Genomic DNA, 18,110 nt, shown 5'->3' on the forward strand with positions numbered 1-18,110 from the left:
ATAAGCCTTCAGACATAATGGGCCTGCAGACACAATGGGGCGGACATAATGGGCCTGCGGACACAATGGGGCAGACATAATGGGCCTGCAGACACAATGGGGCAGACATAATGGGCCTGAATGTCAAGTGCCATCAACGCAGAAACAAGAGCACGACCTTGAAAGAACAACTGTTCGCCCAATTTTCTTCGTTTCTTCCCTTCCAAGCCACTTTTTAATAAAATATTACAACGTAGGGGTGTCTTCCTGGTCGTTTTCAGAGTGTGATGGGGAGGTTACCTGTATGGGTGCACTTTAACTCGGGGTGAACATACAAAGACCTCTTGTGTTGCAACCATAGAGCTATATTGAATTACTAGTGCGCTAACTTCTCATTCTTAGCGTGGAGAATGTTTGGCGCCGACCTGGACGTAGGCATGTTGAGTCCATGTGCATTTTAGAATACAGACGCAGATATGTAAATAGCCGTAAAAAAGTCGTACAAATTCTGGGGTTTTCTTATAGAGCTATATATAAAAACGAGAGCGCTGACTCGTGTACAAAGTGATGCCTGCTGGGCGCAGCCATGTTTGTGCACAAACCTATGGAAAAACTCATATAAACAGGGATGTCCTGAGTACAATACAACGACGAATTTTATGCATAATTGTTACTTTCAGAAAAATGGAAGACAAGCAAAGAATTTGGTATAAGGTTTTTTTTGTACTAGGCCTGTGTATAAAGTTATCTTTCAATCACAATCTTAACATTTAAAATGCAGGTCATATAGGCCTACCGTTAATGGTTCAGTTTAGACAAGTCAATACGTTAAATAAGTCACTATGTTACGCCTGTAGATTACTTCTTTCTCAGAATAAACTTAATTCCTATGGTCCTGCGGTATTCCTGTGCGTCTGATAACAGTTACTTTTAAATTCATTTGGAAAAAAAACGGTAAAGACCTTGTCACAAACTCGGGTCCCCCTACCCTCTGACACACAATGTGTTTACGGCTTATTATCAAGTACGTTGGGACATATCACAATTTGAGTCAGAATATGCTTTAAAAAATTAGTAGTTTACAAAATCTACAAACAATATACCGGTGCAAGTCAGTGAATGGGGAGTGGTTTCAATACCTTGAACGATTTACACACATCCCAGAAGTAAGATTATACAGTGGTTTTTGTTACCGCGAAACCCAGGATTAAAACAGTTTCAGTCAAATAGTGTCTTGACTCTCCTGTGTATTGATGACACTTCGGGGGCAGCCGGTAAGTTGCTCTTGAAGTAGGGAACCAGTAGAATAGCGTACAGGTAGGCGTCTTCTCCTTAGGGTCTCAAGATCCTCCTCAGGTAAAAACCACACACCAGGATCCGCTAGGGCTTTGCTTGAGCAAACAGTCGGCGGATCCTGGTGTGTGGTTTTTGACTCCACAATAAGGAGCCCTGATAATATTGAACAATCGTATCCATATTCTCGTAATCTGCAGCTTATCGAATTGGATGTGGATGTGTGTGTGGATGAATAGGAACGATCACATTACTGTTGAAATCTTCGACATACTAGTTGGTCGCTGAACTTCCTTTCATCACAAACATTATAAAAATCACCCTTCCATTATAACCGTTACAATTATTATGAATGTTGCTTAAGTGACAGTAAAAGAAATTTAAAGGAAACTTATATTTACTGACCACTAAAGACTTCAAATACTGGCTTAAACTGCGGGCTAAACTGCCCTTTCCTCACAGGATCGACGAATTACATCAAATTTGTTGGCAACACTGCCTCAATATGGCTAACGCCCACAACTTGATTTGCCAATCTCAACCAATAGATATTCTCAGCAAATTTCACTGAGCTTTGGGATGTACCACTCAATTCTGTGCTATCGCACCACAGGCCCGTCTGCCCCTCCCCAAGGCAAATCACGCCCCAGCATTTAATTAAAGCAACTAATACTAATCAATGCCGGTAGTTAGCCGGTACTATAAGCTTTGCATAAAAAGACATATAAGGACATTGGCTTTACCTTGACAACATGCAGTTGGAGACTCTACATTTGGCTTAAAATATCACTGACTTGTGACGGACCTATAATATTGTAGAGTACTTTTATTGAAATTTACCCGAGAAAAGACTCATTAAAAAAATGAGATTTCTTGGTTTAGACCTACGTCACTATAAAATAAAATTATTGATTCAAAATCATGCCCACCTTTCATGCATTTTATATCAGGTTTTCGTTCATATTCACATTTAACGTTTATAAATTTATTACCAACCTTTGAAATGCTCCATTAGTGCCCTTAGAAAAGCGACTGGTTCAAGATTCGAACACTTTTTTCGAGAAGTTGGGTGGCTACAAACACTTTTTTTACGCCAAGATGGCAAGAATTTTCCAAGCCATGAGTGACTGCTAAATCTTACACGTTTAATATAAACCAAGAAGTTTAGTTTGTTTTGCCTAGAAGCAATACAGCTATCCAGGGGCGGATCCAGGAATTTTTCAAGTGAGGTGGTCAAGCTGGAGATTATTTTAATGTTTCATTTTTGCAGACAAGCGGAAATGATGATGAAACATTACATGACATACATTGTTTACAGTGGTACTTTACTTTAGTTTTTACACGTAGCCCACAAAGAATTTGCTCGGTGCTGTCTTTTTTTAAATTCTATTTTAGTTATTTTTTTTGCGTTTTCCTTTTTTTTACCTTTTTTGTTTTGTTTTGTTTCAGAGTGGTGTGTGGATGTGTGTGTGGGGGAGGGGGTCGACCCCTCCCCCGAATCCCCAACTGCTATTACATGTACTCCAAAATTTCTGTCGTCTTCATTGTTCCGACGTGGAGGAGATTTCGAGAAATACCATTCCCATCCGTCTGTACTGAACTCCCAATGCGGCAAACTCTCGCGGTCGGAGGTTGTTCCATTTATTGCACTCACGTCTCAGCAAAGGGGCAACTCTCCATTCACTTTGTACAGGGACTTGCATGTTTTCCTCCTGTTTTGCTGCAGCATGATTTTCGGTACAGTGTTGGAGATATTCATAACGCATAAATAGTGAAATTTCAGACACATTTGATCTGAAGGTTAAGAGTCTGGTCAATAATTCAAATTTTCACCGTAGACTGCGACACTATTTTGGGGTTGACCAATCAGAGAGAGGAATCAAGAATCAGTGACGTCATCCCAGCCACAAGATCTATTTTGTCATCCCAAGCCAATTTTTTTTTCATGAACTGCCTGCTTTGTCCAAACGCAGAAGGGATCTTTTATAAAAGAAAAAAATATAAGTTTCTTGATCGTTTTGTTTCAGCTATAGAAAATGCTTATTTTGTAACGTATGCAAAGTGATCGACCCAAGGCTTGTAAGTCTTCACTCTGGCTGGAACGCGACGCACTGGGGACTACTTTTTGTGTAAATAAAAACTTTTAAGGTCAAAGGTTACACAGGCAAAATGGCGACCTACAGAGCGAGGTTAGTCTACCTTTGCCGTTGAGTATTTCTTTGCTGTGTCTTTCAAAAAGAGCGTATCCTACCGAATTTGTCACGTTGGTAACAAAAAATATTGTTTACATTTTCCTTCTACAGGGTCTCTGAGTTCAAGGAGCTTTTGAGTAAGCCAAAAATTGACTTCAAAAAGTTGCATCAAATGTGTTCAAATGGTAAGGAAATGCGTTTACTTAACTGAAGCTGTGTACACGTATTGCGGACAAGGCAGGGCGTTGCGTGGTTTGCATTGTGCATATGCGCTGTGTGCTGATGGGGTACTGTCTGATGTATGATGGATGCATAGTTTTTTGTCCTCCCAAATGTAACGTGCGTGACCATATCATAGCAACCAGGTCCCTAATTTTGCCACCTTTTTATTAATTAGTATTGTCTAGACTCATTGGTTTTTATAGTAAGCTGGTAAGTGGTAAACATGGTGAAATAGGGGCCCTGGCGACTATACTATCACACAAGTTGTACATGTCAAAATTTTACTCTTCTTGTGAATAGCAATTAACATGCAAGTAGGCCTTATGTATTGTTTGATATGTTTGACATGTTTGAGTTTGTTTGCAGTCACACTCAGAAAGACTTCCCTGACTTCTTTGTGTATCTCTAGGTGCTAGTTATCCTTGACATGTGATTCTCATTGATGTTTTGGCAAGTTTTAGGACTCTATGAGTTTGATTTACCATGTTTAAGTTGATTTTTGTACTATTGACACTGTTTGCACCAGTTCAGAGTTACCTCTGGTCCGCCTTTTCTTTACCATGTGATGCACATAAAATGTAGTGTTACTACTGTTTTTCTTTTATTTGTACAATATGCGAAGGGAATTTTAACTCTGGAATAGAGAATGTTCATTTTTTCAATGACTGTGGATATTTGACCACCCTTCAGGAACTATTTTGCATTTCTGCAAAGCACATAGCATGCAACAGCACAGCGTAAAGAAAATGTGCCCCTTGCCATTTGGAAGCAACTGGGGTGTGAATTTGCCCTGGAGTGGTCAAATTTGAGATTTTACCAGCATAGCACTGAGCATGCACTGTAAGTGCTTTTGCAGATCTCAGTTCTGTATCTCAAGGAATTTTAGTCTGGCTCCATGCTGCATTTTGTAATCATGACTTCAATTTCAGAAGAGGGGATTCTGTCGAAGAGCAATTTTGACTCCAGTGTTCCATAACAAAACCCACTGAACCAAAACTCAGAAAAAGGAAATGAAAAAATACGCTGCAAGTTGATGTAGGATTTGATTTCAAACGGTAAAAGATATCATTGTGACATATTAGAGGAAAGGAAACCAAAAAATCAAGAGGGGAAATATCGGTGTAGCAGGAACCCAAACGGGGATGATACCAGCCAGTGTCTGTGTTTAAAACCACAAGTCGAGGCAGTCATTCATTGTGGAAGGGATTTGGCATATGATATGTTGTTTGCCTACTTGTTAACATCCCCTTGAGGACACTGTACATGGTAATGGCAAAATATGCATATCATAAGAACGGTGACCATAACAGAAAGGAAAAACTGAGCTTCGAAACACACATACTGGTTTCAGTAAGTTCCTCTATAATTCCGGCTCCATGGTTCCTTGTACACGAACTTTGTACCCAGAAGTGAGTATATTATAATAAATAGTTGCTGTCCGTATTCCTTGTGGTGTGCAACTGTACAGTTCTACGCTGGTCTGTTTACTGAAGTACTTGGGCCAAGCGGAAGCAAAGTTCATCAGGCAGACCGTGTAGCTTCTGTGAATATTGTGGTATTGGACAGTGTTGTAGTCGAGACCATCACAAGACCAGACACAAGTAACAGGGTTAACAATGACAAACGAATGGTTTTGTTGCAGTTCATTTGATTAGTTTGTGACTTGAATTCAGACTGGAGGTCTTGTGCTGGTCTTGTGTGGTCTTGTGAAAGTCTTAAGTGGTCTCGACTACTACACCAGTATTGGAGCTTATTAGGCTGTGTCTGGATTACTCGGCTATGGCTGGCAATGATGCACAAGCTTTTGAGAAGCGGCTGCAGCTTTCTAGACAGTGGCTTCCCTAGGTGCTGTGTTATTTCTAGTCACAGCCATGTCCAAATCGGCTGGCTGTGGCTAGGAGTAACACACATTTGTTACTCCTAGTTGCAGTCTTAGGGGCAGTCCTGATGGTATATGGAGAACGTCACAAGGCAGACATTTGGAAAGCATAGAAATGATTGATTTGTTATAAGCAAGAACTTATTACCAGCCACTGTATAAAATGTCCAGTGTGTTTCCTGATACTGGTTTTCTGTTAATGTTTGCTTGTCGTGTTTGCTTAAGCAGTGTTATGAGCTCAGCAGCTCTGTCCTGGAGAATGATTTTGCCAGAAGTTTGAAACCTTGTTTATATTGAAACAAACCGCTTCCTTCTGACATGAAACGTTGTTTCCTTTGCTTTGTTTCTTAAGGCATTCCTGACTGTCCTGGGCTAAGGTGTGACTGTTGGAGGGTAAGTTACCTGAGGATTTGAGGATTTGAATTGCTGCCAGGGATCTGATGTCAAATAAGTCTTGTAATTTAATCCATCAATCACCTGATAAATCCTGACGTGTGTCTCTTTTGGTACAGTGGAACGTCGCTATGCCGAACACCGCTATACCGAACAGTAGGCTGTACCGAACATCGCCCTTGGCTCCCAATATTTTGTGCACAAAACCTACCGAACATTATGTAGTTGCAAATCAACCGAGATTTGCCACAGCATGCATCAGAGATCGATCCTGAGCGGTAGCTTCCTGACATAGGATAAACTAAATAGCAATTTTGTACCTCAAGACTTAACAAAAAACAAAAATAATTAACAGATACATTTCTAGAAACCTCAAATGTGAATGCAACGGCAAAACATCACGCAAACAGCAAATCGTAGTATCACAAGAGGATGCACTTCATTAAGACAAGAGAGGGCGCTATTCCACATGGCAATGAAATGTTGGGCAGTTAATTTCGCTCTACCGAACGACCGCTGTATGGAACATTTAGCGTGGACCTCGTCATGTTCGTTATAGTGGCGTTCCACTGTTCTTTTAATTGTGTGACCGTGCGAATGGAAGGATGGGATGTCAGTCCATTTACCTGTAGAATGGAACTTGGAGATGCAGCCGTAATGTGTTTGTATTACGCTATCAATGATTTGATAGTTAGATGATGGGGATTCAGTAAGGCATTGTATGAAGTGTATTAGCTCTAAGGATGCCGTTGAGTATGGTTGAATGCTGCCACAAACTGATGGGGGTGTGCAATATGTAGCACTCAGGCTGGTGTTTGTTACCTTGTGCGTCAGTTGTACCACAAATTGCATTAACCATTAATCCTAACTGCCCAAGGGTTGCTGAACCTAACCTTCCCCAATCACACATTCTTCAACACTTTGGAAAAACGCTCTTACCTCGCAGTTCCTAATCCCACAGACTTCAACAGTACTCCTGTTGCAAGAGTACTCAATCCCACAAACTCCATCAGGTCTTTACCTTTGTGATTCTGATTGATTGGGTACAGCAGACCTATTGCTCAGTACAAAGAGTAGGGACAGGCAGTACCTATTCAAACAAAGTCACACACCATCATGCTGCATATCCATCCCCAACTGCTGGGATAAAGTGAGAGGACCACAGTACCCATTCAGTCAAAATTCAACAGGGTAAGTGCAGGCCCACAGTACCCATTTACACAAAATTAAACACCAGATAGTAAGCTACCAGTACCCAATGCCACAAACTCACACACTTTACTGGTGTTGAATTCTGTGTGGTTAGGGAGGGTTAGGGTTATTAAAATCGAATCTTCTTGAAGCAAGGTTCTCATTTCAGCTGTGTCATGTTATCTTTAGGCAGCAGGGTGTATTGAGAAAAATCTGTAGAGGTTGAAAGGAGTTGAGGAAAAAGAGTGCCCTCTTTGTTGGTTTCACATGTAGGGATTAAAATCGACCACTTTGTTGCTTTGCAGTTGCTTTTGAATTACTTGCCTGCCAACACGGAGGAGTGGCCCAAGGTTTACCAGTCACAAAGGTACGATGGGTCACCACAACGGGTAAAGTTGATCCCACAGTGGTCTGTAAAACTTGAATATCTGTCAGCATTGAAGTAATTTTTTTTAAAAAAGGTGAAAGACTGGGTTGATTATTCTGTCCAAATATCCATCTTTTACCTCAAAGCCCGACCCTGCAAAAAGTGTGTCAGTTTTTTTGGCGGGGGGTGTACATAAGCTCCTTGAGATTTTGTGTCTTTTAATGAACCACATTTCCAATTATTAGGCACATTTCTTCCATTAAATTTTCTTAAGAATCATCCCGCCCCCAATTAACTTCAATTTTTCCCTGATTCCTAGAAGCTAAAAAGTGAAATTACTTTTTTAAGCCCCCAGCTTGTAAGCCCTGAACATGCTCATATTTTCATTGCCGAGTTAAACAACATTGAAAAATTTGGACAGCTTTTGGGTTTAGTTGCTTGACGGTGTTTTTGTTTTGGACAGGGAATTGTATAAGCAGTTCCTACAGGAGATGATCATACAGCCTGGCAGAAAACACGAAGGAGGCAGCAGAACTGACGTCACATTTGAAGATCACGTGAGAAAATCTCTTATTGCAAAACAAAAAACATCCAATAACCAGAGTTCCTTGCTTACAGCTAAATTTTCGAATGTGACTGAGAGCAACCCTTGTAAAAATATAAATTGTCCACAACTTTTCAGAAAATCTTCATTCGGTTATAGATTTTTCTCTGAATATCACCCTCTTCAAATTGGGACATATTGTAGCCTGAACTACCTTGCCTTGTATGCTCAGTGGCTACATTTTTGATGTGGCTCGACTGTGCCCATATTGCTTAACATGAAGGTTGTTGCCCCTTCAAGTCCCAGGAGCGTTCCATGAATTACTGCACGGAGCTGATTTTTGGCAGATGTGAACATTTTCTTCTCATAAGCCAGCTGTGGTTTTTGGATACATGAAAAAACTTCCTCCTCCAGAGACTTTCACAAAAGACTACATCCTGCCTGTTGATAGTTCTGAGTGCAAACTCTCAACTTTACCCTATATTTTGTGTGGTTCACAGCCGCTCAATCCAAACCCCAACAGCCAGTGGTCGCAGTTCTTCAAAGACAACGAGATCCTTCTCCAAATTGACAAAGACACAAGGTAAGGCCAAGACCCCAGCAAAAGGAAGCATAGGAAATTTTTTTATTTTTTCCAACAAAACTCTGACAGGCTTTTCGCAACTGAAGCAGGACATTTCTCAAAAGTCCTATATTTTGGAATGGCACCCTGAGACAACTTGTGGAAATTTGTGAGCAGTGAGCTGTTTTTTTAGTATGTCCCTGTGCTTTCTTTCATTGTACACCGACTGACAGTCTATAAGCAGGATGGGAGTCAGGTGATCACAGTGGAAATACACAATACCACAAGTGTCACCATAATCTGATTTCGAGATACTGTGCACGCCAAACTTTCTCCAAAAAATTCAGCTTAAAAGAGTGCTTACAGTGCAGGTAAACAAGCATCTACACTGTTTTCCAAAGCACATGAGTTTTCTGAAGTACCTGAAAAACGAGGAATGTTCGCATTACGTAATCGCAATCATGTGTGTTCTCCTCCTTTGGTTGTTGTGCGTGGGCCCTGTATACTTTGTGCACGGCATCCATTGCATTGCTTGTTTCGTTTGTCAGGCGATTGCAGCCGGACATCGGGTTCTTCCAGCAAGCCACCGAGTACCCTTGCGAGGAGTTGGTGAACGAGTCAAGCAACATTGAGACGCTGAGGAAGCGAGTGGAACACACACTGCTCAACTCGGAGGACATCGCCAGAAACAAGCTGGGAATTAGCGTAAGTGAGCTGCGGCTGATTCACGTGGCTGCAGCTGAAAAGTACGCACTCGTCTATGAGATACGGCTGCAGCCGCTTGCCAGCGGATTCCATATAAACACATGCATTAACTAAGCTGTAGCTTAGTAACTCAAACTCGGCCTGAGACTCACATCAGAAGTCAGGTGTGAGGTCCATCGAGAGCCCTTGGTTGACTGTTGGCTGAGTTGTGGCTTGTCTTGTGCCTGTGTAGTTGTTCCTCAGAACCAAAGTCACTGAACCAAAGTCAGTCCATCATAAGCCGTTTGCAAGTCCCTTTGCAAGTCTAGTCACAAGACCTGTCACAGGTAGGCGGGTGAACAGTTGCAAAGGAATACTTAGGCCACTGTTCATTGGAATAGCTTTTGACTTGGTTTAAGACTGGATGGCTTGCAACGGACTTGCGGGGACTTAGACTCAATTGCAACACTATCCAAAGTCAAACCATCAAAGAAATTTCACAAATTTCTTGCTGTTTCTTGGGTTATAAATATCATAAATGACATCTTAAAGTATGACAAACGTAAATTTACAAAATGGGAGTATTTTTGATGTTTGCCCAGCTGGTAAAATCATGAAAAAACATGCGATTATTATTATAATTTTTGGCTAAAACTTTGTAGGCCACAGCACCAAAGAAGAAACCTCAGACATACGATTTTGGCCATGAGACGCTCCCCGAGGGACAGGAGGCCCATTGGGAGGTTGTGGAGAGGATCCTCTTCACCTATGCCAAGCTCAACCCTGGACAGAGCTACGTCCAGGGCATGAATGAGATTGTGGGTCCCGTCTACTACGTCTTTGCCTCCGACTCCAAGCAGGAGAACAGGGGTGGGTGTAATGGCCTGGGCCAGATTTACAATGTATCCATACTTACTTGTAAAATTAGTTTCATGGGAATGGGTGCCTCCAAAATGAAAATTAAATCAAATATTGGTAACCAATGGAGTGACAATGCTTTGGTCCCAAATGGTCGACTAGATGGTCCAAATCATTTATCATTGGGAGGTTGGTAGTCGAACTATAGTAAACTATAGCCGTCACTTGAATTTGTCCCTGGGTGACACTTATGGCGCAACTCTGTCAATACATTGTTCTGGTCCTAACCTTCTTCTGCATTGTTGTCGAATTTATTCAATTCTGAAGTTTTTTCTTGCTTTGTTTGATCTCTTCGGTCCAGAGCATGCTGAGGCCGACACCTTCTTCTGCTTCACCAACCTCATGTCACAAATCCGCGACAACTTCATCAAGTCCCTGGACCACTCGCCAGATGGCATCAATGCCAAGATGGAGCGGCTGATGACCATGCTGGGCCAGTGCGACCCGCAGGTGTACCGGGTCTTTGAGAGAGAAGGGCTCAAGCCCGAGTTCTTTGGCTTCCGCTGGCTGACGCTGCTGCTGTCTCAGGAGTTCCCTCTGCCAGGTCAGTTTTTGCGTCTCATCTTCAAACTGGTTACTTTTTCACAGATTCATCATTTCAAGTCGCCACGTGTATAGGAGTTGTGCACGATTCGACGAGGACGCTTTGGAAACCTGACAGTGAAGTAGGCTGGCCTCCTGTCCCTCAATCATATCCTAGACTGTGCAAAGGAGAGGCCGAGACTATACACGAATGTAGTGACCACAGTTTAGTAATGCCATAAATGGTAATTTGTAGTGGCCCCTGCCAATGGTGGTCACTGTCCCTGACAGTTACTGTATTTTTTTGAAGTAAATCAAAACACTGGTTATATCTCAATTTTCACTGAGCTCTTTTAAAGAGGAATTTCTGAAACTTTTCAGTTTTGCAAAAAATGGAATGTGCAAATAATGATTTACAGAAACTAGCAGTTCATTCTGCTTGATGTTGAACAGATGTCATCAGATTATGGGACTCCCTTTTCGCCGATGACAGGAGGCCCGAGTTTTTGATCTGTGTGTGCTGTGCCATGATTGTGTAAGTACTGCAGACTTTATTTCTACTCCAAACTCCTCCGGGGCTCTGAAAAATCCACAGGAAAGTTGGGGGGGGGAATCTTACAGAATTGTGGAATGAACGCAGAGCTGAACTGATCCCCCTCCTTGAGATTTGAGGGCACAGAACAAGGCATTTTTTCTTGCGAAATCAAGCAGTTTGGAAGAATCTGGTGAGACTCCCTTAAAAAAGAGGTGATTGTACAGTCTACAGTCTCGTAAGTTGAGTCTTTTCCTCTGCAAGCCATTGTCTCTAACTTCTAAGGGCTAAACAATGCTCATGAGGCCTGCATCGCAGCCTGCTTGTTCTTGTTCGGTCCATGCTTGTATGATTTCCTCACTTTTTTCCCGACCATCCACTAAAGTCCTGAACGGTTGAGGAGTGACACTCTTTGTCTATGCTGTTTGAATTTTCCAACCCATGAAAACTGTTGAGGATTTTTGTACTTTTTGATGTCGTCCAGCAACCTCCAAATCTCTGGTGCCTTTTTCAGAAGGCTAAATCTTCTGATTTTCATCCCAAATAATGTTTCTAGAAAAATCAGTGTGCAGGAACCTTAACCATTTTTGAATTTTTCACTTATTAAAGCGAATGCACGAGGTAGAAATTATCAAAGCAGTTTTTACTTTTTAACATTTTGCTTAATCTTGCAGGTCTAAATGGCATGCCCCTGGTCGATGTTAATAAAAAAGTTGGCAAACAAAAAAAACCCAGTCAACTCTTGACTTTTCTTGTTTATGTTTTTCTTTCCTAGATTACAGAGGGATGAAATTTTGAATGGAGACTTTGCCGTAATTGTCAAGCTCCTTCAGGTAACACATTGTTTAGGATTATTCATGTCAACAAAGATGTGACTGTTAGGCCCAAATTATACACAAAGTTGGAAGTGGACTTTGCCAAGTTGCAGAAACCCTAAATGTCACCATGCCACAAACGTGTTCGGCGCAAGGGTTAACGAAACTGTTCAATTGGCATTCCTCTTTCATCTTTCCCATTTTAATTCCAGAACTATCCGACTATCGACATCAATGTGTTACTCAGGAAAGCTGAGGAGTTACGGAAATACCTCTAGCAGAGCGTCCACTATCATTCCTGCTTCATCGTGTGTCACAGTACTTCAAGGATACTTTTATCCCTGGCACCATTATGTTGTCATGTTGTCTCTACACAGTGCCTCATCATTGTAATCATTGTAATGCAAGGAAGTTGTTCATAAGGAAATGGGCATTGGGATTCACCCCATGGGGACAACTTTGTCTTCATTCCAGGTGTGGGCGATGTGCACGCAGTGCCCCTCATGCGGTAGAAATGTGACCGCTGATGTCATGCCAAGGCATTCAGTCCTGCTCGGTATAATATTATACTGGGTTGTATTTGAGTGTCCGATACTCACAACTTGTGTATTTGCCAAGCGTGTACCAGGCAGAGTGTACGGGTGTGGTAACGTGTTGTTCGTGAGTGGCGAAGCTGAGATGAGAATGTCTTTACTAGAGATCTTGACAAACTTGTGGAGGTGAGAAATCCGGGCCTTCAGTTCTGATTACAGGGTGTTGGCAGTCTTCCCAAAGGAAGTTAACTTGAGAATTGTCACACCCCCCCCGCCCGCCGTAAAAGACAAATGGCTAAAATGCAAACCATTTCTGCTGGACAGCCTCTGAGGATGTTCAGTTTCGTGCATGACAAACTTTGTGAGCACATTGATTCTGAATATTCCGTTTGCAGAAGGAAAGTTTTGGTGGATACTACAGAAACCAGTTATTGCAATATGTTGGCTGACATTCTTGCCAAGTTGGGACTGTGGGGTTTTTTCTTTACAGTTTAGACTCAATTTTCATTGAGAGAATAGAGTCAACTTTCATTTAACAGCAGTTAGTATAGAGAATGTTCAAAAGGCCCCCATGTGATCAGAAATGTAAAACTGATTAAGATAGGAAGCAATTAAAAAGATCATAACCATGTACTCGCCACTTATCCTTGTAGAACTGCCTTTGAGAACAATATAATTCATTCATAAAATTTAGTTATTCAGATATGTTGCTATTTTTGCCATGGATGAACGAAATTGTTTTTGAATATGTGTGAATCATGTAAAACAGTTCCGTGTACAGTAATTTCACCGATTTGAAATATTTGTGAAACTTTTCAATTACGTTAGTTTTTCATTTTCAGGCTTCATGTGCATGCTTATATATATGTTCCTGCTCCTAAGCAATGAAAAACAGCGTCAGGTTGTCGTAACTTTGCTTTAGCTGTGATGGTTTTTTGGTGTTGCAATATTTTTGTGTTGACAAGCATTCACGCATTACCTTCGTCACACGCCCTTTTGCCAGGTAAATTTGAATCGTATTTGCATATGTAGGCTTTTTGTAGAGACACGAAACTACTTGAGGACGTGGTTGTTGATGTCCTCTGCATTCGATATCTCTCACTGAGGGCGTCACCGGGATTTTCTCTAAAGGGAGGGGCGAAGCACTCATCAGCGGTTAACTGGCAATCTATAGGTTTTAAATTGGTGATTTTCATCTCATTTTTCTCGCAATTATTGTCTTTTTCCCCTTTCCATTTTTCGTATTTTTGCGGGGGGAGTGCCCCCACCTTGCCCCTCCCCCCATCACAAAGCCCATGTCTCCAACAATTTGCTGTTTGCCATCATGGATGTTAGGCCAAGTTTGAAATGGGATTGTCATTCATGTACAACAGAGCATATGAATTTGACTCAGATTCAGAATACCAGCTATCATATTTAACTTTGCAAATGAAATGTACATCATACCCTATCATCCCAATACCTGGAACTTTTATTCAAACTTGTACAGTTTAATATCGTTGAAATTGCCAAATTGATTGTAAATTGACAAAACTGCTTATAAGTAATATGTGCAGTACAAATGGACAAATGGATGCTTGTTCCTCTGTGTATACTGTAAATTTCTATACTTCAACATATTCAATATATTTCTACACAACTTTGTAGGTACTACATTAGCTGTTTACATTGGTAATAATTTCCCAAATGAGAGTTGAGAAGATACCAAGTATCAATGCATTGTACTTTCCCTGTGACTAGTACTTTGCTGATTTTATTTAACATGTTAATAAAGCCACATTTTCTGCCATGAAATTTGGCCCAACTGGTAAATATGGACCGGTTTTAAGACTGCACATTTGTGAAGTGTAAGGATTTTGCTTCTTGCAGAAAAAAAAAGGTCTTCCCGTTTTTTCATATCATGCCCAAACAATAGCATAGCCCCAGTTGTTGTGATAAGCCCAACTGTAGTTTTGACAGTGCTGTAGTTTGGGGTAACATTCATGCACATCACGGCATAAGTATAGCAGTCAGCCCACCAAGATGGAAGCCACAAGTTGGGTGATGTCACCTGCAAACCCCCTGTTGCAGCGTTCATTTTTACTGTCCCTCTCATGAAAATTCTGATGACTTTGGTAGCACTTCCTTCCACAGTATCCCATACCTGTGCTTTGAAAATTTACATACATAGTGTGTGCTGTAAGTTGCCCTTTGAAAACTGTTGAAACTCATTTGGAGATGAAACCCAAAGTTTTGCTATACAGTTGGCCAACTGTTCAACCAGAAATGAAGACAGCTGAAGACAACATTTTAAAGAGACTTTAAAAAAAGATGTAAAACATCATTTTTTTCTGTTTAATAAATCATGCAAGATGTATTTTATTCATTGAATCATTCGCTGTGCTCACTTAAACCAAATTGCAGATTGTTTACATTTTTAACCAAAAAATTCTTTTAAAGTTAAAAAGAATAAATGAGATCAAGATAAAAAAGCTTTAATCTTACAGATCCAACGTACATGCAGGTTTTTGTGTGTGATTTGTGGCATACTTCTGTTTTTGTACATGTAGAGTAATATTACTGTGAAAATTTTTACATAATAAAGTTAACCTCAAGCCATTCTCAAACCTTGGTGTTGTTTGAGTGGTGGGTTTGCCTCCATTCTCAGCTTTGTCAGACTTTTTTGAGAGAACAGACTTTTTTAAGCATCTTAATTTGGAATTTCCAACTCAATATGAGCTGTTGCTTTGCCACTGGAACAGACAATGAATTATCTGAACACAGTCGGGAGTGTTCTCGGTCCACACATTACGAATAATTTCAGGACCACAGAGGAAGGTGCCTCCGCATCCTCTAGAGATTCAAGCCGTATTTTTAGAAAGGGACACTGAATTTCACATGTGATGGCACCAAAGAAATGTGGGAATAGGACAGTTGACATAATACTGAATATACTTCTTAATCTGTAATTTAACAATAAAGGAAGCTCATTTCATGGAACAACCCTCGCCAAAAAGGTACTGATAAAGTTCAAGTTGACTTTGTTGCAGTCCAGTGAACGGGCCAAAAATCTTGCTTATCAATTTTTTTCTTTTACCAGCTTATTGGAGGGTTAGTGTCCACAGCACATGATGGCTGAAAAAAGATAATGTTCCCTTCCCGATCTAGGCCGGAAGCTTCTAACCAAGGGATATTTTAATGAAGTTTTATCACTTTCAAAAATGGCCCTTTCTGACAAACTCGCGGCCGAAGTACCTTCGGGAGTGGTTATTTCTGATGGGATAATTCACCCCAAACAAGACCATAACCCTCCAAATACTCAATACGGTACAAAAATGGCAAATCAAGCTTTGATTTAAAATATGTCTTGAAATATTGGAGAACAAGTACTTTTCCTGATTCAAGGATTTTGTAATACTCTGTAGGGTTATTCTCTTCGCCCTTGGGATTATGTGTTTTAAAGTGGGTCTGTCAAAATGTTTGCGATTTTTCAATTTAGGGTTTTAGTCATGCTATGGGAGAACAACTTGATAGTGATTTAGTTCATTTTTGGTAACGAGTCCGCAGGGGCAGCAACTATTTTGGTGTTTAGGTCTTAGGCTTTTTATTAGGGTTGACGCTATATTTAAACTTTTTTTATGTCTTTACTGTATGTAATCTTTTTTAAACTTATTTTGTTCTATCCATTTAAATTTGACCTGCCAAATAAATGAAATGAAATTCTTGAAGAGAGCTTTCCACAAGTACCGGTTCTAGTATTACCGTCTGCTTACGTTACGTACGCGCTCTTAGCTAGCTAGCTTGTCTGATTAAGTGTACCCTCTGGGGAAAGAATGGCACTTAAGTTAAAGGTTGCGGCGCATGAGCAGAATCACTCGCTGGAAGGCGGGTCTGGCTTGTGGTAGGTTGCGCGTACTTCCCGTACAGAAAAAGGCAAATTTGTCCTCTTGTGGGCAAACTAGGGTATAATACACTGAAAGTACGTGTATGGAATTAATCACAGAGTTTATCTACTAGCCATTATATGATAAAATTAAAAAATGATCTTGTAAAAGAGCTTTCATTTGGTGACAACGGATCATGTGACCGTAATTGACCAATGAAAACAACGCGGTTTGAGGGCTGATGTAACGCCATCAGAAACTGTCCACAAGAACGAAGAAATTCACTCGTTTTTCAACTACAGTAAAGGTGCTTTCCCTAACGTTTTTCCGCACGTGCTTAAAGTAAGCGCTAGATTTTACTACAATTGTGCTGAATTGTACATATTTGCTCTATTTCTAACAGAAAAAGGAGAAAAACCATCCAAATTCTTTGTCGTAAACGGCAAGGAATGTACCACGTGACACATTTTGACCAATGAGAGTAAAGGATTTTAACATAAAGAAGCTGTAATATTTGCCGGTCCGCCATTGCCGAGTTCTGAAAGCTCGTTGGTGTGGTCTGTAATCCTGCTGACGGAATGGACTCCAAAGGCCATCCGACGCTGCAGGGTTATCAGCAGTCAGTTCAGAACACCGTGTAAGGGTACAGAATTTTAATTTACATCAAAAATGTGTTACTGGCCTAAAATCAGCCCCTATTTGTGGATCTATTTGTGACTGTCGAGAACATAGAAAAAAGAATGATTCTTTTTCCTTGAAACCTGCGCACCATGCAAAATGCCTCTTCTCTGCTCTTCGAATTTCACTTTTTACCAAGGGTATTATTTGTCGAAAAGTATTTATTACAATTAACTATGAGTTATAGAACAAAATGGTCGTAAATTCCAGACAAGTATCTCAGACGTTTCACAAAAATGCCGTCGCAAAGTTTGGGGTAAAATTGTCCACGTTCGCGGCAAATCTGTGACGGTCAGGCACGTGTGGCTTGGGTTGGGGATTTTCCATTGTACGGCGTATTGGGCGCGTAAGCGGCAATTAAGCATTAAGTTGCGTTGCATTCTTCTCATGCAGATCGGATAAGGGTTATTGCTGTTAAACTCAGATATTGTTTGAAGTTGAACCAGTCGTGTTCGCTGTGTATTTATTGAATACATTTTCCCCTGGAAATTATGTTATTATTGCACCTAAGTCTGGTGATATTGAAGGCTTAGGCCTAAACTAAAGCTAGGATTGCTCATCCTTAGTGGGGCACAATGATGGTGGCATATGATACTGACCATGTGTTTCCATGTCAACTTGCCCAGTAACTCCAGATTTCATGGCATCAGAGAGGCCTAATTCACATAAATGGTTGTGGCCAGGTAGGTCCTGAGCTAGCTGTACATAGGCCTACTGTTCACTGTCTCTCATGGGGCAGCGTGGACATCCGGGACTCTCGCAAAATGGCACGTAGTAACCGATGAAAACAGCTACTATGGCAACGTACGCGTGGCACCGGCCAATCAGAGGATCAGATTAGGCCTACACAGTCATTTCTTTGATCAGTACGTATGCAGCATTCCTTGCAGTTGTTTTCATTGGTTGCTACCAACCATTTTGTGAGACTCCCGGATGTGCACGC

The 18,110-nt window shown here is 41.0% G+C and overlaps 2 protein-coding genes across 8 annotated transcripts in view; both read left to right on the forward strand.

The window, feature by feature from the left end:
• Positions 1-3,380: 3,380 nt before the first annotated feature.
• On the forward strand, positions 3,381-15,232 carry tbc1d13 (TBC1 domain family member 13). 2 transcript variants are annotated; one of them, XM_022228623.2, is made up of 12 exons: positions 3,381-3,461; positions 3,576-3,649; positions 5,918-5,958; positions 7,455-7,516; positions 7,980-8,073; positions 8,561-8,643; positions 9,171-9,327; positions 9,969-10,176; positions 10,526-10,768; positions 11,200-11,281; positions 12,054-12,111; positions 12,306-15,232. In XM_022228623.2, exons 1-12 carry the CDS (start codon positions 3,442-3,444, stop codon positions 12,369-12,371), a joined length of 1,188 nt encoding a protein of 395 aa, XP_022084315.2. In that variant the 5' UTR covers positions 3,381-3,441; the 3' UTR covers positions 12,372-15,232. The 2 variants fall into 2 exon arrangements, with proteins under 2 accessions (XP_022084315.2, XP_086999563.1); XM_087143437.1 differs by lacking the exons at positions 3,381-3,461; positions 3,576-3,649 and adding an exon at positions 3,679-5,531.
• Positions 15,233-16,922: 1,690 nt separating this feature from the next.
• brd4 (bromodomain containing 4) overlaps positions 16,923-18,110 on the forward strand; it is a 35,601-nt gene continuing 34,413 nt past the window's right edge. For 2 of the 6 annotated variants that reach the window (XM_087143109.1, XM_087143111.1), the window contains exon 1: positions 16,967-17,126. Coding sequence is in view for 1 of the 6 variants with exons in the window: in XM_087143108.1 (XP_086999234.1) it covers positions 17,068-17,126 (59 nt within the window). In the remaining 5 variants the exon portion in view is untranslated. Of the gene's footprint in view, positions 17,133-18,110 lie in introns of all 6 variants that reach the window. The other 4 variants (XM_087143110.1, XM_087143112.1, XM_087143108.1 and 1 more) reach the window with 3 other exon arrangements.

Source organism: Acanthaster planci, linkage group LG11 (assembly GCF_054643075.1).
Source record: "Acanthaster planci isolate LZ-2023a linkage group LG11, COTS_SCS, whole genome shotgun sequence".
Lineage (NCBI taxonomy): Eukaryota > Metazoa > Echinodermata > Asteroidea > Valvatida > Acanthasteridae > Acanthaster > Acanthaster planci.

Bases quoted from the DNA above. Each gene is read 5' to 3' on its own strand.
- tbc1d13 (XM_022228623.2), top strand. From the start codon at position 3,442: ATGGCGACCTACAGAGCGAG. The intron at 3,650-5,917 runs GTAAGGAAATGC...TTGTTTCTTAAG, and splicing joins GCATCAAATGTGTTCAAATG to GCATTCCTGACTGTCCTGGG. The intron at 12,112-12,305 runs GTAACACATTGT...TTTTAATTCCAG, and splicing joins TAATTGTCAAGCTCCTTCAG to AACTATCCGACTATCGACAT.